This window comes from Anomalospiza imberbis, chromosome 6 (assembly GCF_031753505.1).
Source record: "Anomalospiza imberbis isolate Cuckoo-Finch-1a 21T00152 chromosome 6, ASM3175350v1, whole genome shotgun sequence".
Classification (NCBI taxonomy): Eukaryota; Metazoa; Chordata; class Aves; order Passeriformes; family Viduidae; genus Anomalospiza; species Anomalospiza imberbis.
Window position 1 is genome coordinate 61136259 of NC_089686.1, and position 26344 is coordinate 61162602.

At 47.1% G+C, this 26344-nt stretch overlaps 1 protein-coding gene across 4 annotated transcripts in view; it reads left to right on the forward strand.

Annotated features, from left to right (window-relative positions):
* Positions 1 to 26344, forward strand: part of MPPED2 (metallophosphoesterase domain containing 2) — a 193738-nt gene that overhangs the window by 65427 nt on the left and 101967 nt on the right. For 2 of the 4 annotated variants that reach the window (XM_068194816.1, XM_068194817.1), the window contains exons 2-4: positions 14524 to 14625; positions 15311 to 15431; positions 20853 to 21095. In XM_068194816.1, coding sequence (XP_068050917.1) covers positions 20968 to 21095 — 128 coding nt within the window. In that variant the 5' untranslated portion in view covers positions 14524 to 14625; positions 15311 to 15431; positions 20853 to 20967. Of the gene's footprint in view, positions 1 to 14523; positions 14626 to 15310; positions 15432 to 15747; positions 16053 to 18002; positions 18140 to 20852; positions 21096 to 26344 lie in introns of those variants that run through there. The other 2 variants (XM_068194815.1, XM_068194818.1) reach the window with 2 other exon arrangements.

Consider the following 26344-nt stretch of genomic DNA (forward strand, 5'->3'; position numbering starts at 1 on the left):
TGAGCAAAAGCCACAGTGGGCAGGGGGAGCCGTCCTGCTGTCCCACTGGGCAGGGAAAGCCATTCCTTCCACCAATTTGAGCAGATATATATGAGTTCATCCCAGACATTGTGAGTAGAGGAGCTTGCAGCTCTCCAGAACCTCACGGGAGACGAGCCCACACCAGCCAGGAACTTTGTTCTGGCCTCAGCGCCAGTCCCTGTGCCAAAGCCTTCTCCGTGAATTTTATTTAACTATTTCTGAATGGCAGTTTCTCAGCTGCGAATTCTGAATGTGCCTTTGGAATGGCTGTTTTTAAGCTGGTTTTGCAGTTTCAACAGAGGGTCAGGATTGTTTCTCTTAGCCAGCAGGGCCTGCTCCAGCTCCCAGGGACATTAGTGAAGAGATGCTGACTGATTCATTATGTGCTGGAGCAAGGTCTGTAGGAAGAACCGTGCAGAGATGGGTTTTTCCAAGGCATAACTCTTATCAGCACTTCATTTTGTAGTGATCTTAAAAATGATGAAGATCCTGCCAATTACAAATTTACAGAGCGCTTTTCGTGAGCGTTTGGAGTGAGCAACAGTGACTTTTGCCACTGGACAAAATGATTTGTGGATTTTCCAAATGATAGGATAAACAACTGTCATTTTCGAGGTCAATACCATATATATGTATATGTATGTATATATGTGTATGTATATATATATAAAATATGCTATAATATATATAATAATTATATCTATAACAACATATAAAAATACATTTGAATATACTATAATATATAGTGCTTTAATATACTAAAATATATATAATATTATATATTCTAATATATGATATAAAAATGTATAATAGATTATGTACTTATATATGCTATAGTATGTTATAAATATAGATATTTATATATACTATATTATAAATGTATATTATATATTTGCATTTTATGTTATATAGAAAATATAATATCTATAAATATATACATAATGTATAGTATAGCATATACTGTGTTTATAATATAAAATCTGTCATAAATACATGTATATATACACCATATAAATACTATACTAATACACCTTTTACTCCACAGAATGGCTTGTACTTGGGGAATTCATCCAATTTTCTTGCAAGTAATGACCGAGTTCCTCCAGGTCTGTTGGCGCTATCCTGTGCGCGCTTTTTTGGTGTAAATTATTTATTCTGCTAATTTAACGGCAAACAGTCCTGGCTAGTGGGCTTAGTGAGGCAATTTCGTACGTGCTGGTTGTAGGTTAATTATTTAGGGATTGAGATATCTCTGGTAATGCCAAATAAGTACAGACCTAATCAGAGAAAGCAATTGAATTGCCTCTAGGTTTTCCAAATCTCAGATCATGCAACCAGTATCTGATGGTCATTAAGTTTGGTGTTTTATTGCAAAAGAGCACGAATGTGTTTTGAGGTAGCCCACAAGTTAACCCTTGTAGCTCTTTTCCCTGGAGCTTTTATTTTCCCCAAGAGCTCCCAGTCAACTTTTGGATCCCTTTGAGCCAGCTGACCAGAATGTTCAAATCCACACATTCTGTTCTTGTGGAAATGTTGGCTGTTAAGGATGTTTTTGGATAGGTGTCTTGTGGGATAGCTTAATGGTTTGGAGGCTTTAGACATATGAATGCCACAGATAAACCACATTTAGCACTACAATAAACACCCTCTGCTGATTTTTCTCCAAGGTGGTGTGCCAGACACACAGTGGAGCTGGCTTCACTGCTGTAATTATTAGTTTTTACAGAGAGATTTTGATGCTGAGCATTTGTAAAACGTGAAATATCTCACGTCCTATAGCATCACTATCCAGTTTAATGGGTAGAGTGCAATTTTTTTAATGCAGTGAGGAAAGCATTATTCTTATGAGGACTTTTCAGCTAACGTGCCATAACTGGGTGATTCATTTGAGGGAGTAGAGCCTGGGAAAACAATGTCAGAAAAGCAGTGTGAGGAGAAGTCTGTGAGCAGGGCTTGGTGTGGATAACGTGTTGGGGCATGGCTGTTCCTATTCTGCCACTTTTATTTCTACAGCAGTGAAATAAAGTGCTGTTCTGTGCCTGACTCCTTAAAGGGCACTCAAGAAGGGCAAGAAACTCTGATGTTCAGGTTCTAACCCCTCTTCAGTAGCAGCTGGAGGTGTGTTATTTTTTAAGATGGGGTAATCTGCTCTGTAGGCTGTTTTTTGGGGGCAGGGGGTGGTGGGGTTTGTTATTCCTTCTCTTTATGCTTGATTTGGGGTGTTGTGGCTTTGTTTGTGTTTAATACACGTGCGGATTCGTTTTTGATTTAAAACAAGTTGCAGGTGGTGGGGCAGATTTGAGATGATCCTTTTCTTTTCCTGAGGCAGTCCCTTCTGCAGTTCTAGGTCACAGAAGTGCTTGCTCCCTTAGAGATGCCCACAAGAATGGGTTTGTTAAGGCCTGTCCAAGGCTCTAGGTGGCTGTGGGGTGGAATAAAGAGGTGCTTTGTGCAGTGGCTGCTGTTGTGTTTGAGATGCAGCCCTTCAGCAAGAGTGCAGAGCAGGCAGGAGTGGCTGTGCAGAAGGTGTGGTGCACAATCACCAAGCTGTCTCCCAGTTTGCTCCCTGTAGTACCTGATGGCATGGAGACAAAGCTCACAGCCTGTCTGCCTGGAAAGGAGGGCACAGGGCTGCTTTGGATGCGGTCAGACTGGTCAGGGAAACCTGAAATGAAGGCACTTGGCAGATTCAGGGGGTTCTGGGTGGAATGTAACCTTTAAAAGCCTCAAGAGAATAGCACATGGTCTTTCAATGACATGTCTTTCAATGAGTTCCCTCATTTTCACATTGTTCTTTGGTATGAAATGTTTAACAGAGTTTCCACCTGCCTGTTCCACAAGTAGGTCAGCATTTGATAACTGCTTTAAAATTGTACTTTCCTAAATCCTCTCTCTCACTATAATCCTGCCTGTCCCTCTCAATTTTCCTGTGTTCTAATGCACCATTATGGAGAAAATGGGGAGTATTTTCTTGAATTATTTCCAAGTTGTCACCCACAATGAAGCTGTTTTGTTTTAGGTTTGGATCACATTTCTTCCCCAAAAGCCTCTGAAGATAGACATCACAGATATGATGCCACATAGGAAAGGTTCTGTCATGAAAAGGTCCATGTCTTTTTGTATTGTTCTGAAAAAAATCCCCACAAAATGTTTGGGCTTTTGAAAGTGCCTCAAAGAATATATTTGGAATATTTAAATATATTTGGAAATTTAACTCTTCAGCCTAACATTCAGCTCATTTTCAACGTGGCCTATCACTTCTGGTGTGACATTACTGAAAACCTTCTGATTAAAGCCAGCTCTCTTATGCATACTTTACCTCTGTGACCTATGAGTAGCTTGAAACCATTTGAACTCTGTCTAAATTGGATCCCCCTGGTTGTAAGTGTTACTGCATGTCAGTTCTGTGTCAGTTGGATGGAAATCTTGCTGCAGAGGATGAAAGTTCACAGCTCAGTATTAATCTACTGGGCAAACTACATCTAATGCCTTCAGTTTTCTTGAAATATAGCTTCTGATGACCTCTGGCAGGTAAAATACAATACAGGATTTTCTAATATTCATTTTCAGTGTAGCTATTTAAAATAAAGCATGTATCATCCTTCTGTGCCAAATAAACGCAGTGAGAGACAAAATTAAGAATAAGGGCAAGTGGATTATTGGACGTGGAGACTTTTGTTAATAAAATGTGTCTGGGTCCATTACTGCACAATTGTCTTGGAGCAGGAAATGCAAATCCTGGCTTTGCTAGGGGAGGCTGTGTAGGGATGAGCTGCTGGCTGGGATTCCCTTGGTATCTCTTGGATGAGACTTTCAAACTGCTGTGCGAGCTTAAAAAAAAAAATCCTGAAGCTGCATGGCTTCTGGAGGAGCAGGGAGATAAATCACTGAGTGCTGGTGGAGTCTGTCTCCAACTCACAAGTAGGAGCTTTGGATTTAGCACCAGCTACTGTTTTAAAAGAGAATCTGTGCAGATTTGTGCAGCTTGGATGACACCATTATCAACATCCTGTGTTGTTTCACAGTGACACCTTTGCTCTTGTCACCGTTAGGGAGAATTCCAAGTACATTACATTTGGGTTTGCTTTTGAAGGGGCTTTTTTGGGCTCAAAATCCAAGCCTAAAAAAGGAAAAATGTCCAACAGGTGCAGGTTTGTAAGTCTGCAACTTTCTCTCACTTCTGTTTAAACTAACAGAAGAACTCATCCCTCGTTCAGAGCAGCAAGTTTGACTTCTAAATATTTATTTAGAATCTGAAAGGAAATGTTTCCTGCATTCCTTGCAAATCCCAAATTGCCTCTGAAAAGAGAGGGATTTGGTGGGAAGGAAGCAATCTAATGCTGAGCTCTGCTTTGCAGGGGGATGGTGCTGGTGCTGGCAGGGATGCTTTTCAGGCACTAGACAGGAATCAAATCCATCTTTTCAAAAGCCCTGCTGCAGCCCCACTGAGGAGAACTGACAAAGTGTGCTGCGCTGGGCCTGGAAGGAGCCTTGGGCTCTGCAAGAAGCCTGGGCTTCAGCCCCGTGTTTAAAGAGGAATTTCACTCTATTGAGAGTTTACCTACTCAGCAGCATCTTCTGAGCCCTTCCAGCTCCTCTGGTTGTGTAGCTACAGTTTGTCTTTACAAACATTGCCCTTTGATAAGTCAGATAAAATATCCCATCCCATGACTCTCATCCTGTCATTCCTCTCAGGGAAGTACAAAACAATGGTAATAAATCAGTACTGGTATGGCCAGAGGGATATTAAGACAGTGGCAATCGGATCAGTTCTTGGACAGTTTAGGAGCATATTTTCCTGATGTTTCCATTTTTAAACCCAGGCTTCTAAAATCCTGACAGCCTGGCTTCTTTTCCTGTGACTCACACAAATAAATTTTTGATTACAGCATGTTCAAGGGCCCAGAGCCCAAAACTTTCAAGTTGTTTTCTGTCAGAGGCTTTGAGACCTGGAATTGAAGGATGGAGATCAGACGTTGGAGGAGCTCCCTGTGGGTGCAGAGTTGGGGTCACCCTCGTCTCTGGGAGACCAGGGCTCACCCAGAGGCAATGCCACAGGACTTTTCTGTGGGTACCTACACATGTTCTGACATAAATACAGAATTACAGCACAGGGACTCTTGCAGCAATGTAAGCAGAACCGAGTATTTGAAGAAATGGAAATTAAGCAGCTTGCAGACTATGGCAATCACGTGGCTGGTGGGCTTTAATCATTGATTTTTTTGCTTTGTTAATTTGGCAGTATTGAACGTTCAGACCCAACAAATAGGTGGAAAAGAGCACACTAATGAAAATCCATCAGAAAATAAGGGAATGCTTCAAAGTAGCAGGAGAGTGTGCAGGTGGATTCTGGACTGGAGGAATCAAAGCAGGGACTGGCAGCACTGATCTCTTCCCTTGCTGTTCAGTGGCTCCCACCATTCATTTTGATAGGGACCCCCAGATACGGAGAAGTCATTTTCCCTTTGTAGAGCTCCCATATGTGGGGAATTTTCTTCTTAAGCTTACAGAGGGCTTTATGACAGGCCAAACCTGAAAGAGTAGAAAGAAGCCAACAACAGTGACTAAAAAACTATGGCTTCATGGTTTTTGCATATGAAGCAGCTGGCTAGAAAATCATGTATACTTAAATAAAAGTTGTTTAGATCCACAACTAATGTCTAATCTCAAAAATAGGAGTTTGATCTCAAGGCAGGGCAGAATGCGTGCTCTTTTCAATTTTATCAATTTAACTAGAAGTGAAGCCAAGGATTCAGTGGGACAAATGTGCACCTGTATCTTCTGCTCCCTGACCCAACAGCATAAAGTATAGCCCTCAGTCTGAAGCTTGGACAGAAGCTTAAGTATACATTTTATTCTAGATTTGTCCTTCTTAAGGCTAGCAGTTTGTTCTAAATGGGAAAAAAAATCCCAGTCAGATTATTAGTTTACCTTGCTGGTGGGTAGAGACACAAGCTGATCTGGAGAAGTTTTGTGGCTGGATTTGTTTTAAAATCTGGAGTGTTTTGTAGGCTTGGCCCTGTACTGGATGTGGGTTTGTGGCAAGCTGGAACTGAACCCCTACTTTTCCCTTTGTCTTCTGCATGGCCGTATTTGTGTTTTTGATGTTTTCCTTTTCACTTCTCCCTCCCCGAGGTGGGGCACCTCACTGTGACAAGGAGGTTGGTACCAACAGAGCCTCTGCCAGCCGAGGCTGTGCTGTGTGCAGGTCTGAATGCACAGCAGGAATCCACAGGAGCCCTCCCTGCGGGCACACCGAGGCACCCTGGTTAAATTCTAACTGAGACTTAGAGCTGATTTTATGAACCGGTTTTCTCTGAGCAGGCGGGTTTTTTGAGAATGATCACAGTTTTGGTTTGCAGCAATAATGTCACAAAAGATGGAATTGTGTTCAGTAGGTCTGAGGGGGCAAAGAAACACTGAAAGGAGGCTCCTCACCTGCATAGTTTGGGTTAACTGGCAGAGAAAATTGCTTTTTAACACAAAGGTTTTGAGGTCACCTCATGGGAAAAAATATCAGAACCCACATCTAGATTAGTTTGGAAACCTGAATGTATTACCAGAAAGTCCTCTGGATTCCACTTAGCATTTTCCTACCAAGCCTCCTATCTGTATATTCCCTTGTAGAAAGGAATCTTCTAGATAATATCGTCTAGATGTTAGAAGATATTAGATATCAGCTTTCTAATTAGGCTTATTGATAATTAATCCACATAAATCCATATGCAGAAACTTCTCATTCAAAGCGTGATACAGGACATTCAAGAGATGTTTGTGTCTGCTCATCTTCCATTTCATGGTTTCTGCCATCCGTGTGTCATGGTGGGATTGAAGGTACAATTTAGTTACATTTTCACATTTTAGAAGCTCCTGCTTGGTATCCCTTGCTTGATCTTGATGTTTTCTTTTGTACATGAAAATGTTGATGTCTGTCATAAGTATGAGGGATACATATTTAAATTTAATAATAACACCGTTTCTATAAATTCTGTTTTGTTGTTTATTTGTGTGGTTTTTTGGGGATTTTTGTGTTTGGTTGTTGTTTTGTTGTTTGTTTTTTTTTTTTGGTTGGTTTTTTTTTTACTTCCCAGTCTTTCTCAGCTCTGCAAGCACACTGAGATGTGTCAGGAGGAATAACATATAGCTTGCGGTCCATCATCTGCATTCCCTTTGCATTAGGTGTAACACTGGCATGAAAATCAGAGCCCCTGCTCCGATTTTTCCAGCTGTCTCTGTCTCCCTGTGATCTTTTTGTGCAAATTTTCTGGCAAGTCTACGGATGTGCACGCTTATATCCCCTTCTTGGGCATACATAGACATTTTTCTATCTCAGAACATGGGTAGAACTAAATAGAATAATTCATTTTTTTCCAGTAACTTGAGTGTGTTTACTGATGTAGGTAAACATCAGTAAACAAAACGTACATCTAATGTACAAAAATGACAATATTGTCTTTCTTTGTCCTCCTGCTCTCAGATCTCTATGTAAGTTTGTTTTGTTTTCATTTAAAATGTATGAATAAAGCAATATCAGGATCTTTTCACTGCCATCGTAAGGTCTTATTTATACTTTTACAGCTTCAGAAATTGTTAACTTTTAGGCAATAAATGTCATCTTACTTCTGAGGTCACATTTGTTTTATTCCCCTCAGTAATATTATTGCTTTAAAACTGTAATATGTTTTCTATTTTGGTATTTTCCTGCTGCCCCCAGGGACTCAAGCTGTAACTAGGATTTGCATTGGCCATGGTGCTGTTCTTATTCTGCACATGGTTCTGGGCAGACAGGAGAGAGTGCCAGGGCTGAACATGATATTCTATTGGAACAGCTCGTGCCAAGGTTTTGGGCTTGAGCAATTTGGAGGAGACGTGATGTCACTGTCTCCGTCAAGTGGATTTGAACAGGAAAGTTGTACTGTATATTTGTTTCAAAAATAACAATTAACGTAATTTCTTGTGGGTTTCCTTGATTGTTGTACCCGCTCTCTGGTTTCACAGCCTTTGCACTGCGTTGCTCGTGTCCTGGTGGTGTTTGTGTTTCATTATTTTTCAAGCAGAGTTTGATGACACTGATTTAGCAGTTTCTCACAGTTCACTGCTCCAGTTTCCATCAAATTATACTTTAGTTATACTAGACACTTTCATCATCAATTTCCATATGCCTCAAAGACATGCAGGGACCAGTTTGCCAACACTGAACTCAAATTCCAGACAATAACTGGAATACGGGATTTCTGTTCCGAGGGTGGCAGAAACAAAGAGTGTAAGATCCCTCAGTTCTTAGCAAGTGTTTTCAACCTGGATGCATTCAAAATCTAGGCAATAACTGTTAAGGAGTATTGATTTTTTTAAATGCCAAATCAAGGGATAAAAATGAGCATTGACCAGAGCTGATACTGTAGGACTTTCACCATTCCTTTCCAGAGACCTATCTTACATTGGAGCACTGCCCGTGAATTTAAGGTTTGCTCTTTCCCCACAGAATGGGAGGACTCCTAAGCAGCACGAGCTGTATTTTCTGTACAGCAGAGTCTGATAATGATGGTAATTAGCACACAGTAAAGATTTTGGCTTCAGGCTCTTAGGTTTACGTGTACCTTCAGATCAGCAGTGTTACCAGGGACATTTAAAGTGACAAGGCTCCTGAGAAAGTCTTTTCCTTCATTTAGGGAGTCTTGGTTGCTCAGATTGGAAGGATGTCTATGTAGGAACACCTGACACCCTTAAAGGCTTTCTGTTATGCTCGCCCTACAATTTTCTGTCAGGGCACTACAGTTCTGACCCCAAGGGAATCTGGAGGAACCACAGCTAGATGCAGATTTGCTGGAGACCATGGTTCTTTATGTCTGTCAAAAGCATAAAGCTAATTATGCCAGGAATGAAGTGAAGCTCTATTTGTTTAGATGTAAAGAGGTTAACTGTGAGGAGCTGTTGACAATAGTCATCATCATCATCAGATGAATTTGCCAGTAAATCTGTAGCCTTCAAAAAAAAAGAAATTGAAAATAGCACAGGAGTAATACTCTCTCCTCTGCGATACCATGTAAAATGCTGTACTTGAACTGAGAAATTAGATCTGTTTCAGTTTTGCCATTTGCTTTCCTTGTGGAATTTTGACTGATTTGGAAGATTTCATACATAACTTTCCATGCAGTAGGGACCTTCTCTCAGGAAGAGAGAGAAGAACTTTTCTCTGCAGGAATTTCAGTTTGTGGAGCTTGACATTTGAAAAATGTGATAGAAAACCACTTCACTGAATCTTCTGTCTAAAGTCAGAAGGACAGGGGTAGATTTAGAGTGCAGACAGGAGGCCATCTGGTATCTGTGTGACTCCTCAGACCCGTGGGGACACAGTTCATGTTACAGCAGGAGCAGACCAGGGTCTGCCACAGGGGAGGTAATCTCTGTGATGAGCAGGGAAGGGAGTTAAATAAGTTAAAGGTCAAGGAGAGGAGAGGTTTGGAATACACTCTTGTGTAGTGCCTGTTTTCTGACAGACCATCAGGTTCTGGAATTGTTGGGCTTCGAGTGCCCGAGCTGCAGGTGAATTAAACTCAAGGTTTTCCCATGCACTGGCTTTGACTCAATGAATAATTGAGTCAAATAATAAACTAATTAAATGATAAAATGATCACTTGGGGAAGAAGACCTTCTAAACAGGCAAATTGGAATGCAATCAATAGGATGTTAAAGCACCCAGTGTTGTGTGTTCCCTGCCACAGCTCACTGACCAGAGTGTGAGCCCCAAATCCTTCCCCTGAAGTGTGCCCTGAGCCTCCAGCTCCTGGGAGCTCCTGCAGTGCTGCCTTTGCAGCCACTGCTCTCCATCAAACAACACTTGCATCGTTATGTACACACAAAACTGGAGTCACTGCCTTCTCTGTTATGAAGAAATAAATCACCCGTGTATCCTTCTTAATTCTGAAAAAAGAATGTTCAGGGAAAAAAAAAAAAAAAAAAAAGGAATGATTTCTTTTCCAGGTACCTTGACTATAAGTCACATTGGGAGTTCTTAGAAGGACAAACAGTTCACCTTCAGCTGGGTTTTCTTTGCATCACTTTATTTTTACAGAGGGTAAGTAGGAAAATTCCAATCGAATATTTAATTTAATGTAAAGGGGCAAGGCAGCAGGCAAGCATTATCCTGTGACAAAGTTCTGGCCCATCAGATATAAAAAGAGTGTCCAGAGGGCAACTGGTGATATTTCCTTCAGTAATCTTACCTGATGCTCCATCAGCAGAATAATGACAATGCTCTTCTGTGTCTGCAGGTTCTGACAGAAGGCTCCGATTTCACTTCCTTTTTGCAATTGTCATTTTCCTCCCAAAGCTGGTGTGCTTCTATGGAAAGCCTGTGGGTTCTTTCTGAGGTGTTTGCTGGAGTATCGAACAGTTCATAAGCCTGTTTGTGAGGGGGAAAAGATAAAATTCATAATGGGACAGATTATGAAAATCCAAAGCCATGAGGTTTGGGAGTTTTTTCAGCTTTTAGGATTCAATTAGCTGCTAGTTCCAGCCTGCAATTTTGTTAAGAAGCCCCGAGAGCTAGAAAACCCAACTTGCAAAATTGGAATCCTGTTGTTTTGGAATTTTTTTTTTTCAGTTTGTTTGTTGTTTGTAAGTAATGCTCTGTGTTTCTGTTGTTTTCATGTTGTTGGCCAGCACGCACACCAAATGCTCTGTGACTGATGGCCTGCAAGTGAAAGAACAGAGCAATGGAGAACTTTAAATCTATCCAAACATATTCAGCAAATTTGGAACGTTGTGGGGCTCAGTGGGGCATGAAGCCTAAACTAATGCTGTTGTCTTCTGTTCCACAGTTAGGGAAGGATTCCTGCTTTAATGAGGGGAACGAGCCTGTTAAGATGCAGTTTTTGGCAGAACTGCACTGGTCTGTGCTGACATATGGTGAATCCAGTGACTTTTGGTGAAAGTGGCCATCCACTGGACCAAACTCTGCTTTCTTAAAATGGCAGGAAAATTAAAATATGTTAGGAAATTAAAATATGCATTGTACCAGCATGTCCCAGCCTCTGCAGCCCGAAACTGAATTATCTGCAGTGCAAATGAAAACCCTTGGTGCTCTGGTCTTAAAATGGCTAAAAAATCCAGGGAAGTGAAACAAACAACCCAAACCCCTCTGGTACTGTGTCCAGAGGAAAAGGTAGTGTGAAACACCGGGCTGACTCTTTCAGGAGGTGTAGCACACGCTGTGCCAGCCTTGCTCCTGCACTGCTTTGTGCCATTCATGACACTGCTGTGGGCCAGCCTGGGGTCTGCCTCAAAACCCTTCTGCCCTTGTGGAAGGAGCCTTTTTGAAAACTGAATTTGTTCTTCATGTGTGGTTTGCATCTGTTTGAAAGGTTTTTTTTTGTTTTGGTTTGGTTGGAATTCCTTTCCACGTAAAAGATCTCTCGAAAAATCTGATTATTTAAGGAGTGAGTGCTCAGAGGTGGACTTTAAATTATTCTTTCTTGTACTGCTTTACAGATACTTAGAAAAGATTTTTCCTTAAGTAAATAGCAAAATTAGGTAGGTGTCTGTGGTTCAGGGTGTCTGAAGTACCCTGGTGTGTCTCATAAGCCGTTGGCTTTGTCCTGTGCTTGGCAGAAACTGGAGGCAGCGGCACCTATGAAATGTATTAAGGATGGCATATTAGATTGTGAAGAATGAGTGTGCTTTTCTGGATACTATAGTGTTTTATGATTTTTAACACGCATCTCCTGAATCTGTGCATTTGATGATAGTCACTTTGGATTTGTACAAGTGAAAAAAACAAAATCCAGTGCCAGCTCTGAGCATGACTGAAGTTTCATGTATAACATACCCTTTCACTGTCATTGATAGGAGGTATTAAGGTAAGGAAAAGCTGTTTGTTCACTGTTTTGAATTTCACCCAGCTAGAAATATCAGTCCTGTGACACTCAAAATGAACATCTCATTTACTTCTTAGGTTTCTGAATTTGTCTCTGAAATCCTCTTGTCAAGCGTGTGTTAACAAATACATGTTCCAGCCATAATATAGGTGTTTTATTTTTGTGTACTTGCATTTAGATGCTGCTCTTGTGAATTTGAGAAGAAAGGCAGCAGGATTCGGCTCCTGCCATCAAAAAACCCTTTAATCCATTTAAGTCAAATATTTTTTCCTGCGAGAGCAGCTCTGGGGCCACCAGGTTTCTAAGGTGAGTACCACTTTGGAAAGCATACTGAAAACAAGTAGTTTGTAAAAGGGAAAAGTTCTGTTGTGTGCCCTTAACAGAAAATGTTACAGAGTTTGCCAAGTCATGTATGAACAAAAATGCTCCTGATGACTGTATTACAGCTTGCAGTTGTTGCTGAGCGCGTAGTATTGTGAAAAAAGTGTGAGCTTACAAGCAGGTCCCACTCTGGATTCATACAAGCAAAACCCAAATACCAGGAACTTTGAGGCCACAGGGCTTGCTGTGTGTCAGGATTAGTGAGGCAGGTAAATGCTCACCTCAGTGCCAGGGAAGTGTCTGATCTCTCACCAGCTACCAGAGAAAAGGTCTGTGAGCTTCCTAAGTCCCAGCCCAATCCCCTACGCAGGCTTCCTCCCCGTTTCTCTGTGCTAGGAGCTCCTTTCTGTAGTGCCAGGGGCTCCAGGTGTGTACAGACACGACTACAGGAGAAGTCCTGCTGTGACTGTGGAGAAGGGATGCAGCAGGTTCAGGGTCAGAGCTGCTCCCCATCACCTCCTCTCCGTGTTCCTGGGAGATGGGAGCTCTCCTGTTCTCCCTCTGCTCCCCATCACCTCCTCTCGTGTTCCTGGGAGCAGGGAGCTCTCCTGCTCTCCCTCTGCTCCCCATCACCTCCTCTCCGTGTTCTTGGGAGCGGGGAGCTCTCCTGCTCTCCCTCTGCTCCCCATCACCTCCTCTCCATGTTCCTGGGAGCAGGGAGCTCTCCTGTTCTCCCTCTGCTCCCCATCACCTCCTCTCCGTGTTCCTGGGAGCGGGGAGCTCTCCTGCTCTCCCTCTGCTCCCCATCACCTCCTCTCCGTGTTCCTGGGAGCGGGGAGCTCTCCTGCTCTCCCTCTGCTCCCCATCACCTCCTCTCCGTGTTCCTGGGAGCGGGGAGCTCTCCTGCTCTCCCTCTGCTCCCCCTCACCTCCTCTCCGTGTTCCTGGGAGCAGGGAGCTCTCCTGTTCTCCCTCTGCTCCCCATCACCTCCTCTCCGTGTTCCTGGGAGCAGGGAGCTCTCCTGTTCTCCCTCTCTGTGTTCCTGGGAGCGGGGAGCTCTCCTGCTTTCCCTCTGCTCCCCATCACCTCCTCTCCGTGTTTCTGGGAGCGGGGAGCTCTCCTGCTCTCCCTCTGCTCCCCATCACCTCCTCTCCGTGTTCCTGGGAGCGGGGAGCTCTCCTGCTCTCCCTCTGCTCCCCATCACCTCCTCTCCGTGTTCCTGGGAGCGGGGAGCTCTCCTGCTCTCCCTCTGCTCCCCATCACCTCCTCTCCGTGTTCCTGGGAGCGGGGAGCTCTCCTGTTCTCCCTTTGCTCCCCATCACCTCCTCTCCGTGTTCCTGGGAGCAGGGAGCTCTCCTGCTCTCCCTCTGCTCCCCATCACCTCCTCTCCGTGTTCCTGAGAGCGGGGAGCTCTCCTGCTCTCCCTCTGCTCCCCATCACCTCCTTTCCGTGTTCCTGGGAGCGGGGAGCTCTCCTGCTCTCCCTCTGCTCCCCATCACCTCCTCTCCATGTTCCTGGGAGCAGGGAGCTCTCCTGTTCTCCCTCTCCGTGTTCCTGGGAGCGGGGAGCTCTCCTGCTCTCCCTCTGCTCCCCATCACCTCCTCTCCGTGTTCCTGGGAGCTGGGAGCTCTCCTGCTCTCCCTCTGCTCCCCATCACCTCCTCTCCGTGTTCCTGGGAGTGGGGAGCTCTCCTGCTCTCCCTCTGCTCCCCATCACCTCCTCTCCGTGTTCCTGGGAGCGGGGAGCTCTCCTGCTCTCCCTCTGCTCCCCATCACCTCCTCTCGTGTTCCTGGGAGCTGGGAGCTGTCCTGCTCTCCCTGGCCCCATCTCGCTCCCTGGCCGGTCCCAGCAGGAGGGCTGATGCACTTGGGAAGTGGACTGGGTGAGGAGGCTGACCCACAGCAGAGCAGGAGGTGTTTCCTGGTGCTCAGAGGCTCGGTGTCCCCCGTGGGGCTCCCTGTCCTCACCGGAGTGCAGGGACACGGCTGGGAGGCTGGACTGCTGGCTCTGCAGCTGTGTCACAGTCAGTCAGCTACAAATACTCGTGCAGCTACGGCCTCACACTCGGCTCCAGGAAAAGTTTCCCTGGAAGTGTTGCTTTGGTTTGGTCAGGAGGACGACTCATCTGTGGGCCTTTTTGTCTGAAACAGGAATTTTCCTCTGGTGGTTCACAGTGCTCGCTTCTTTCAAAAGTGATAAGGACAATAGTAAAAAAAATCAGAGTGAAAGGGTAAATTTGAGGAAAAGTCTTATGCCATTTAGTCTCTTTCTTGTTGATTTTTATTAGTTTGCTGTTTCTAAACAGGACAATCCATCCCAGTGGATTTCTGCCTGGCAATGCAGAAGACCCTCCTCATGGCTTTCAGCGACAAAGAAAAACCTGCCTGCTTGACATTCATATCTGAAGGTTGGCAAAAGTCAAAATTACTTATTTAAAATATATAGGTCACTTACTCACTATGAGAGGCCTGCTATTTATTTTCTGTCTGCTCAACTATTCAAAAATATTTGGGCTTGCTCTTTCTGTCTGTCTTTCTTTCTGTCTGTCTTTCTTTCTGTCTTTCTTTCTGTCTTTCTTTCTGTCTGTCTTTCTGTCTGTCTTTCTGTCTGTCTTTCTTTCTGTCTTTCTTTCTGTCTTTCTTTCTGTCTGTCTTTCTGTCTGTCTTTCTGTCTGTCTTTCTTTCTGTCTGTCTTTCTGTCTGTCTTTCTTTCTGTCTGTCTTTCTTTCTGTCTGTCTTTCTTTCTGTCTGTCTTTCTGTCTGTCTGTCTTTCTGTCTGTCTGTCTTTCTGTCTGTCTTTCTTTCTGTCTTTCTTTCTGTCTGTCTTTCTGTCTGTCTTTCTGTCTGTCTTTCTTTCTGTCCTTTGTCCTTCTGTCTTTCTCCTCATTGTAATATATTTTTGGAAATTTCCCCTTTCCATTTGCTGTCTTGAAAGTAAAAGAACAAACGCGTCTAATCCTCACTCTGTTACTGTTGTGGCTGTTGACACAATTGCTGTGATTTTGGCGGGGGTGGGAGGGGGAAGAAAAAAAGAGGGGGGAAAAAAAAGACAACAGCCACATCCCTGATTTTTTTTTTTTTTTTTTCCCATAGGAAAGCCCCAGTTCCCTTAAGACAATGCTCGGCCTCAAAGGCGAACCCTGGTGTTTCTGGTCCCTGAGGTGAGCTTACCTACAAAGGAGCAGGGCACCGCATCAACACCCAGTGACGAAAGGTGCGAAAACCTGTTCCGAGGATTTGGGTATTTTAATTGTTGCTGTTATTACTTATTTATTTTGCCATCTGAGCCGATCGGCGATGCGTGGTGCGGGGCCGGCCGTGTCCGGGCGCTGCCCCTTGGCGGGGAGGGGGTCCCGGTGGGCTCCGGCCGTGACCCCGGCAGGGAGAGCCGTGCTCCAGCCGCCTCGGCGTGGGGAGCCTGTGCCGCACTTGGGAAATGCAGCAGCGCTCGCTCGCTCCCTCCCTCCCTGCCCGGGGGGGTGAAGTGCGAGGCAGCGGGAGGAGCCGTGCGTGTGTCTGTGTGTCTGTGTGTGTGTGTGTGTGTGTGTGTGCGAGCAGCGCCGTGGCCGCCGTGTTTCCTGGTGCCTGCTCCCTGACCCCAGTGGCAGCCCCGATCACTGCACCGCGCCCGCCCTCGCCGCCGCCCCGCTGCCGCTCCCGCAGCCGGAGCCCAGCCGGACCCGGAGCCGGAGCCAGGGCCGCCGCCGCCGGGCGCCGCCGCGGGGTCGGGCGCAGGCTCTGCCCCGGCCGCGCCCCCGCAGCCCCATGGAGCGGCCCCGCTGCCCGCGCTGAAAGCATCCCCGACCCGCCCGCAGCGGCAGCCGGCGGAGGGAAGGTGAGCGGCCTCGGGCCGGTGTCGGGAGCAGGGGGGCACGGCGGGGGCAGCGGAGCACAAAGCGGGCGGGTTAGAGGTGCCGTGTCATGGGCGACAGCGGAGGGGGGCGGGCGGCAGCTCCGGCGGCGGCGCCGGTCCAGCCTCCCGCAAACAATGCTGAGGATGAACGCGGCCGCCCGCGCCCCCGCCGTGACCGCCCGAGCCCGCCGGGTCGGGTCGGGTCGGTGCGGCGGCGGAGGCGCTTCCCCGCAGCCGAGGCGGCGGTGTCGGCGGCGCTGAGCGAGGCTGCCCTGCCCTGCTCCGCTGCCCAGGCCGTGCCCCCGCTGCCCTCCGCCGCTGCCCGGCCGGGCGCAGGGGCGGCGGGGTGCCGGCGGCCCGGGGGCGGCGTGCGGGGCCGGCGCGGGGTCGGGGCGCGGGTTGCGGCGGCGGGGCCGGGAGGGTAGGCCGGGGAGCATTGTGCTGGCTGGGGCCAGCGGGCGGGCGGGCGGCAGCCGGCGGGCGCAGCGCCGAGCCGCCCGGCGGCCGCGGGGACGGGGCTGCCGGCGCGGGGGGAGGCGGTGGGGGGACACGCCGCAAAAGTAAGGAGGGAAAGGCGGGTTGGCTCGGCGTTCCCCGGCGGAGTTGCCCCTCGCCCTTTCGCCGGCAGAGAAGCCGCTCTGAAACCCTGATCCCGGAGGCCGCAGACACTCGGAGCCTTTGGAGGGGTCGGGGGCGCGGTGCGGGGGTCGGCCCCGCCGCAATAAAAAGCGGCGGGCATCACCCCCCCCCCCCCGCCCGGCCCCGCCGCGCTCGCCCGCGGCTGCTGTGGAGTTCATCGCATCCCTCCCCCGAGCCGAGCATCCTCCCCCCGCAGCCCCTTCGGTCCGTGGCACGGCGGGGACGGGGGCGATGCGAACTTTGTGCGGCGCGGCACGTACGGCGCAGACGGGGCAGAAATGCCCCCCGGTGCCGCGGGGCGGGGGCAGGGCAGGGGGCGCGGGGCGGGGGCTGCGGCACACGCCGGGACGGGGCCGCGCCGGAGCCATTGGCCACCCGGAGCCATCAATCACCGCGGGGCGAGCCCGGCGCCCCGCGGGGCCGCGGCCGGGGCGGCCCGGGAGCCGGCGGAGGCGGGGAGCGGCCGGGAGCCCAGGTACCGGGGGGACGGGGCGGGCGAGAGTCGGGGTCCGGCCCCCTCTGCCTCCGCCGGGCTCGATGGGAAGGCGGAGCGCGGAGTTGTCCGCCAGCTGCAGCGCAGCGTCTCGGGAGCGCTGGAGTCCCCGCGGGGCCGGGAGCGCACCGTGAGTGCCGGGGGCTCCGGGGCCGAGCGCGGCCCCGGGCGGGCGCAGCGTGCCGCGGCGGTGTGCCAGCGCCGGGAGAGTGCCTGGATCACCAGAAGGTGTTGACACGGGCTTAACCCTTCCCGGCTCCTGCCTTTCAGCGTTTTCTGCTGCAGCCCGAGCCCAGCTAGAGGCGAATGTTTGAAATTCAGATGAGGAAGGCGTAAATATTTTATTTGGGGAAATGGGTTTTTCGCGTGCCTTCGTGTGAGTGGCTGTCTGTGCGATGTAACGCTACATGGAAATTGGCTTACCTGTGCGGGTTTCGTGGCAGTTTTTTGACAGGGCGGCAGTGTGCAGGTTTACAAATAGCTGCACCCACGTTCGGGTCAGCCCTGCTCCGAAAGAGCTCCGCTTTATACCTGTAACGCCGGGCAGATGTGTACAATGGCACATCTCCTGTCTTGCTACAAATACACGCTGGAAAAGGATAACAGCCTGTATCTGGGAAAAGGCAACACGCTGAAAAAGCAGCATTTGGGTTTTTAATACAGGCATTCTTACTTAAAACTGCCTCGAAAGGCGTGGAAGGCGTTGTTTTACTTGATAGATGGGAAAATAATCCAACTTTTATTTTTTTGCACTCATCTCCTGTGAGTAACCTTCAAGTAGTGCTCATAGTTGGAGAAAGAAGAATGGTAGTGATTCGAAGAAGTCTCTTTTGTTTTCTTTTTTTTTAATCTTGGGCCTAGGATACGTTTGTTTTAAAGTTTTGAAGTGTTCAGCTTCTTTCTTCTATTTTCTTCAGAGACGTTCCCAGTAAAGAAGGTAATAATTAGATACTTCTGATAGTTGAGCTGTAGTACTCTATGGAGTATTAAATGGAAATTAAGAGAATTGACACAGAAGCCAGCTTCAAATTATTTTTTTTTTTACCCCAGTCTGGCATTTGTTGTTGAATTTCATTTTAAAAGGATGCTTTGTTCAGCTTTGTCTCAGTTTAAGTACAGATTTATTTTTAAGATTAAAGATTAGAACAATGGGAAGCAATTGCAGCTTATAGACTTATAATCTTACTGAGAGTCAACTTAAAAGTATTTAATACCGCTATCTCAGTGTCCTCTTGTCATTTGTTTTATGCCAGTTAGTTGTAATTTCTTTCTGGACTGCTACAAACATTGTAAAAAATGCCTATTATCTTTATGTATAATTCATTCTCATGAGCAAATTAGATTTTTCTTCCATGAGTGAACTATAATATGAAATTTAATGTTCTGACCTTTCTTATGCTGGGTTGCTGAAAACAGTGTCATTTAGCTTTTCTGATAGCCCAAGCATATTTTTGTTGTTGGTTTAATGCATTTTTTTATATTGTTGCTTTTAATTGCGGAAAAAAACAACATTATACGTGTAATTTTCACACCACTTCTTAATGTATGAAGGTTCCAAAGTTCTTGCAGTGTAAAAGAAAAACTCTTTATTTTTTTTTTTCCTGGGGAGCTCTGATGTCCTGTCTTGTTAATGGCAGTCATTTCTCTGGCAGGAAGATGTTTTCATTTGTATTTACTTCTCAGTACAGGGCAATTATGCTGCTCTGCGTTCTGCACTCTTCTTAGTTTCTGTCTCAAAAGAACTGCAGCGCTTGGAACAGGACTGCACTTCGAAGCAGGTGTTGTGTTTGGGTGTTACGCAAAATAACACTAAAATATAATTGTGGTGGAAATTCAGGAAACAGCTGCAAATTTGGCGTGGTAACCACTACTTTACGTGAGCAGTTCTTGCAGCGTCCTACATCGCATCTAGCACAGCAAAGGTGTTCCAGCAAAGCTCACCCTTGCTGATTTTTGCTGCTGAGACCTTGTTCTCATCAGAGAGGTCCTCTGGGTCTCACAGGGGAGGACCAGGCTGTAACCGCAGTTACAGCGCTCTGCCATCTCCAGTGACAGTTTTGAAATCGATGCTCTAACTTGTAATTTCGTCTCCGTATTTTTTTTTTTTTTCCCTTTAATTTTTTTCCTTTTACTTTTTTCCTTCCGATGCTGAAGAAGATGAAAGATAGAATCCAGTTGCTACAACGAAGGTTGTGGCATGTCTTAACCCAGCCAACATATGGAAGCCTACATAGGCCTGAGGTGGTAAAATAGTAAAATAAATGGCCTATAGCAGGCCATCTGCCATTTGCAGAGCGTTTCCATCGTGCCTCGTGCCAAACTGGAAATTAGTCTTTGTATTAAAAATATATTTGGAATACAAATTAAAGATTTCAAATGCTCAGTGTTACACATGGCGAGCACATTTCTGTCTGGGAGCTAGAGAAGCCCAGGGAAATTGCACTGGGAAGATATTGCTGGGTTTGATGCTCAAGTCATTCTCTTCTCTTTCCCATGTCTTTGTCTTTCCAGTAAGCAAGGATTTACTCTTGTGAAATGCACTCCAGATAGGAAAAGTCCACTCTTGCACGTGGCAGCTGAAGGGAGGAATTTCAGTGGGTTCCGAGAGCGGTGAATTCATGTCCTTGCAGCTAGCACAGCGTGTCCCAGCTGAGGATCTGCCTCCTAAACGAGGCTTTTACAGAGTTGCTCATCTTGAAAGTATCCTTCGACCATCCGCTGATCAATTTGCACGGAGCCCCTCTGAAGGGAAGGCAGCCGAGGTGTCCTCAGGATATTGACCGGAGAGCTGGCAGCTCGGGTTTTGCCCAGGAAGCTCAGCAGAGCGTGTTTGGGAGGTTCTGGCTGCTGGGTTGTGCTGGCATCACAGCACACACCCAGGCCTAACGCAAAATGTGTTTAAGAGCACTCTGAGGAAGCCAGACAGGGATGCAGTCAGAGGCAAGAGCCTATTTCTTTCACCTTATGCAGAAACATGCATAAAATCGGCTTTAATCAGATAAATCGTTGCTGTCTGCTAACAGTGAATCCAAATTTCAATGCTAGTGAGCTATAACGTGGATATTTTCTTAACATTGCCTAGATACTCACTTTCTCTGGGCACATACGCACCTCGATTGAAAGGTATTTGGGTGTGCCTTTTGCTGTGCAATATTGTGGCATGTTCTCTACATCGGTTTCTTGTAAGTTTCTCAGTGGTTAGGGTTCTAAAGCTACAGCAGCGGCTTGAAAACAAGTGTGCGGGTTTGTAGAAAGTCTTCTGGCCTTCAGGAAGCTGGGTCCACTTGTGAGTTTTCGTGGTTGCAATTAACACAAGATGTTATTTAAAATCGAGGATATGAAATGGGGAGTATTTAAGTGGAGCTTTCAACACAGATATGTTATTCCCCCTTCCCCCACCCCCTGAAGATAAAGCCTTACTCTAAGCATTCATCCTTTGGATGTGTCTAATGATGATGGAGCTGGATGATGAGGTAATTAAAAAAAAAAAAATGTGAATAGTAATGAGTGGAGAGGGGTGATGGGTACATCAGGAGTATAGAAAAAGATCTCAAATCTGAATGGAAGTCGGGAGAGCGTGGAGCAGTAGGTCAGGGAGTGTTTACATCTCATGGCTTACAGCAGCGTGTGCTGTCTGTCTCTCCTGGCAGAGGTCGCGGAGTTGATGCGGAGCTGCTGGGAGTCGGGATCCGCCCGGACCACAATGCCCTGCCCTGCCCCTGGCCTTGGGAAGCTGTGAGCTGCTCATGTCCATAAGGAGGAAGGATGGCTCATGGAATTCCTTCACAAGGCAAAGTTACCGTAACGGTGGATGAGTACAGCTCCAACCCAACGCAGGCGTTCACGCACTACAACATCAACCAGAGCCGCTTCCAGCCTCCCCACGTGCATATGTGAGTATTCCCTGCCTGTGTGCCTGCTGTGTGCCTGACACCGGGGCTGCTGCTCCGGAGAGCCTGGAAAACTGGGAAATGGCCTTAGTTAGCCATGGGATCCAAAAGGCAGAACGGTTAGCAGGCTTTGGAGCCGGTGTGTCCGAGGGGTGAGGAGCTGGGCTCCATCCTCTGCTGGATGGAGGCGCTCGGTGCCACCACCTCGGTGGGACTCAGTGCCACCACTTTGGTGAGACTCTGGGATTCGGTGGGTGCCACCTCCTCGGTGGGACTTGGTGGGTGCCACCTCCTCGGTGAGACTGTGGGACTCGGTGGGTGCTGCCACCTCGGTGGGACTGTGGGACTCGGTGGGTGCCACCACCTCGGTGGGACTCAGTGCTACCACCTCGGTGGGACTCAGTGGGTGCTACCACCTCGGTGGGACTCAGTGGGTGCCACCACCTCGGTGGGACTCAGTGCTACCACCTCGGTGGGGCTCGGTGGGTGCCGCCACCTCGGTGGGACTCGGTGGGTGCCGCCGCCTCGGTGGGACTCGGTGGGTGCCACCACCCTGGTGGGACTCGGTGGGTGCCCCCACCTCGGTGGGACTCGGTGGGTGCCCCCACCTCGGTGGGACTCGGTGGGTGCCACCACCTCAGTGAGACTGTGGGACTCGGTGGTTGCCACCACCTCGGTGGGACTCGGTGGGTGCCACCACCTCGGTGGGACTCTGGGACTCGGTGGGTGCCACCACCTCGGTGGGACTCGGTGGGTGCCGCCACCTCGGTGGGACTCGGTGGGTGCCACCACCTCGGTGGGACTGTGGGATTCGGTGGGTGCCAACCACCTCAGTGAGACTGTGGGACTCGGTGGGTGCCACCACCTCGGTGGGACTCTGGGACTCGGTGGGTGCCACCACCTCGGTGGGACTGTGGGACTCGGTGGGTGCCACCACCTCGGTGGGACTGTGGGACTCGGTGGGTGCCACCACCTCGGTGGGACTCTGGGACTCGGTGGGTGCCACCACCTCGGTGGGACTGTGGGACTCGGTGGGTGCCACCACCTCGGTGGGACTCTGGGACTCGGTGGTTGCCACCACCTCGGTGGGACTCGGTGGGTGCCACCACCTCGGTGGGACTCTGGGACTCGGTGGGTGCCACCACCTCGGTGGGACTCGGTGGGTGCCACCACCTCGGTGGGACTCTGGGACTCGGTGGGTGCCACCACCTCGGTGGGACTCGGTGGGTGCCGCCACCTCGGTGAGACTCTGGGACTCGGTGGGTGCCACCACCTCGGTGGGACTCGGTGGGTGCCACCACCTCGGTGAGACTCTGGGACTCGGTGGGTGCCACCACCTCGGTGGGACTCTGGGACTCGGTGGTTGCCACCACCTCGGTGGGACTCGCCCCGTGCTCTCAAGCTTGTCACTTGACTGATCTCGCTCTCACTCGCCTGAGGGACCCATTGCTTTAAGATTTGAGCTCCCTTCCCCCAGCGCTTACACTCAGCTGCGAAATAGGCCTAATTGGGACTAATTGTCCCCCCCGATCAGTGCATCCTTTGTCCTCCTGGTTGCGGGCGGAACGTGTGCCGCATTCCACATTCCCACATTCCACCCGCAACCTGCCGCACAAAGGAGCCGGGGCTGCCCCGCGGCTCCTCCGGAGAGCTGCAAACCCTTCCAGCACCTCCCTTCAGCGCCAGCCCCGGCCCCAGCCGAGGGCTCGCCGCGGCTGGAGGCTCCTTCTGGCCTCACCTCGGCGTTCCTGGCTGCTGTGGCACCCTGGTGGCACAATGGGCTGCTTGCTCAGCGCCGCACCGCTTCCAACTCCGAATTTCCTTCCCATTGTTTAGCGGGGTTTGATCTTTATCGGTTATTTATGTGAAGGTTCTTTTTCTTTTAGCATTAATAGACTGAAAAGCACGTGAAACTAAAACAAAGCCGACATCCCTGGACATCCTGCGAGCCATTGTTAGGCAGGATTTTGAACCATGTCACACTATTGAATTTGATAAGGATTTTGCATAATAAGGGGGGAAAGTTGTATGGTACTTCATTGCATTTTTGTTATGTAGAAGCCTGCCGGAAGAGTCACAATGTAGGAGTTCAGCACCTTCTAATAGGATTTCTTGTGGTTACAATGTTCCTGAAGGCAACTTTAGGAAGGATGCCGAGTGTCTGTCATGCCTTCACTTTTCAAGGTGGAAAACTTTCCATGAATTACATTTGATTTATTAGAACTGCGGTGATGTAACTTTGATTTTAGAAACATTTCCGTGTCTCGATTCACTTTGTAGACCTTTTGCCAGCAAATTCCTGTTGCGTGTTTTGCACTCCAGGCTGTGCTTCTGACTGACATTAAGTACAAATCTTATTTAGAGAATGAACTCAAAGCAAACAAAAGAAAACCAGAAGGCAGTTTTAAAGAACCCTTTCCAGTGACATTGACTTCAGTGGGAGCTGAATTTAGGACTAAGTGTGGTGTTCAACGCTGTAAAAATCGTTCATGCTTTGTTTAAAAACCTCACAAACACACAGGCGCTCCTCTAAGGGACAGTGTAAAATGATACTAACTTGATGAATGTCTTGAAAGATACTTGTTTGGAAAAACTGTGTAGTTCAAATAAACGCTGAAACTTCAAAGTGTGGTACAGTGACAGAATTCTAAATAATTTTGAACTTAAATACTGCAACTTTATTAAAATCAGAAATTTGGGTTTGGCAGAAGGTGTGGCACATGAAAGGGAGATGAAAATTGGCAATGAATTAGTCTCAGATTCACAGTGGAAGCAGACAGAAATGTTCCAGTGCATGAGGTGAGTTCATAGGTCTGGGTAGCAAATGGCAGATTTGAAAAACCTGTTGAGAAAGAAAAGAGGGGCTCCTACCAGGTGGGCAGAGGAAAACCTGGAAGTGAAGATCTGAGTGTGCTGAGGGTTTGTGTGATGTGAGAACAGCAGAATTGTTGCTGGGGAGGGGAGGCTGGATTGTGTGGTAGCTTCAGATGGAGTCTTTATTTGTCTTCTTAATGTATTGTAGTGGAAGTTTTGTGTGTTCATATGAAAGAGGTTGTCATCAAGTGAGAAATCTTAGCAGAAAATTGGTAAAAGCAGTATTAACAAAGAAACCATGATCTTTTTACCCTGTTCTGGCTCTGTTAGCGCTACATTGCTGCAGCTGCCAGGATTGATTTGATTTGGTTTTGCAGTCTGCTTTTCTTTGTTGCTGTCTTTTACAGTAATGCATGTGTGTGGTTTGTTGGTTTCTTTTTGTTTGTTTGGTTGGTTTTTTTTTCCCTAAGAGGGAGTTTGAAGAGGCTTTATTCTCTGGTGACAAATTTATTTTAAAAACATGGGATGAAGAGAAATGAGTGAAGCAACGTGGGAGCTGAGTTTTGTGACGTGTATGTGAACAGCAGGGCAATCTATTGCTGCAGGACCTGTGGCATGCCATAAATCAGGAGCTGGGTGCAGCTTAGGGACAGTGTTCTTTGCTAAAGGAAATCCTGCTCTTAGAAGTAATTTCTCTGTGGTTGTACATCTTCCTGTGCAAAGGTGGGACCTGGTTTCTTGGCCTCCACTGAGCCATTTACAAGGTCCTGTATCCTTTGGGGCTACCTCTGATTTCACAGAGAGCAGAGTCCATGGAGTCTCACCAGCGTTGCCTCCTGTACGGCGCCACTGGCACTGCTTTGCCAGTTCACATCTCCCGGGCTTCTTCTCACACTTTTTTTTTGTGCCTTTCATGTAGTTCAATCAGCTGGGATAGAGTTCTCTTACTTTATATGTATTTTTTCTACTCCTTAGTCAACTTGTTTAAGCTCAGGGTCAGTTAACAGCAGAGTATTTATTACAGCTCCCCTTGCTTGGGCTGGCAGCAACAGCAGCTTTGTCAGTACAGCTTCTCAATCAGTTTGTCCAACCATTTCGCCTAATTTCATTTAATTTCATTGTGTTCCTCTACTAATTAGTGTTTGAACAGGTATCCTGAAGGCAATTTTTGCTGCACAATCGTTTTGCATAAAGGGATGTAATCTTAGGTATTATGTTGTCATCTCGAAGCGATGCTCCCACCCACAGGTTCCAGTGACTTTCTGACTGTTCCAAAGTGCTCTTATTTGAATGCTTTGTCCAGTTGGTGGTTACTTGCAGTTAGTTTTAATTAACAGCATCATCTCAGTTCCCTGCTTTCAAGGGCAGCTGCAAAATAATAAATAACTATAATATTATGGTTGTCAATATTATAATACCTGTAATACGCTTCTCTGTGCTTCATGTTGATTATTAGTCTTTTGAAAGTTTTCATACTTTGAAATTTTTTGGCAAGAATTAAAGAGGGAAGTGCTTCTTGCCCCTTAGGTGTATAAGAGTGTGTTTGATGGGTTTTTTTTTGGATGTTTGTTTGTTTATTTTTTAAACCAAACCAGCTGTTAAGCCTGTTTAGACTTTTGAAATATTCTATATGAGGCTGCTAGCAGTGGTTCCAAAAATACCAGTGAGCAGCAGTGGGATGCAGCCTGGGGACAAACTCAAATGAAAACATACTTCCTTAGTTTTTTAACCAGACAGAAAAATCTTCCTGTTCAGGTACAACACCCCATTTATGTGCAGAGGGAAAAAAAACCAAAAAAACAAAAAAACCCCCAAAAAAACCAGAAGAGTGAAATAAACTTTGTGTATGTATTATGGAAAATGCCCCTTTGGACAGGCCTGTCTGGTGAGGGTGAGGGAGTTTTGTGACAATTAAATAGCTGCAGGCTGAGCCTTTTGGAGGAGTGGTGGCTTCTTTTTTAGGGTAATTTGAATCCATATTAACACCTTTTTATGGTTTAAATTCAATAGTAGGGGAGTGAGAAAGAGAAGAGGTTTCTGTGCCAGAGGAAAAGTCCTCTAAATAAGTTTATTCATACCTGGAGATACATTTTTCAATCCGTAACTATATAATTTTACTGCCTTTTCTGTACTGGAGCAATCCCCCCACGTGAATATTTTTATTTTAAAGCAAAGAGTATAAGCAGAGTTTTATATTGTTAGAAATATGTCTGGTTAAATAAAGTACACAAATGTCTGTGTGTAAATATGTATCTATAAAACCTGAAACTTCAAAGTAGGGTACAGTGACAGAATTTTAGATAATTTTTAACTTATATACTGCAACTTCCTCAAAATCAGAAATTTGCTTAAAAATTTTGCTTTAAAATCAGAATATAAGAATAAAAAAATGGAAACACAGCTATTTGATCATAGAGGAAAAAACCTTCAGCTGTGAT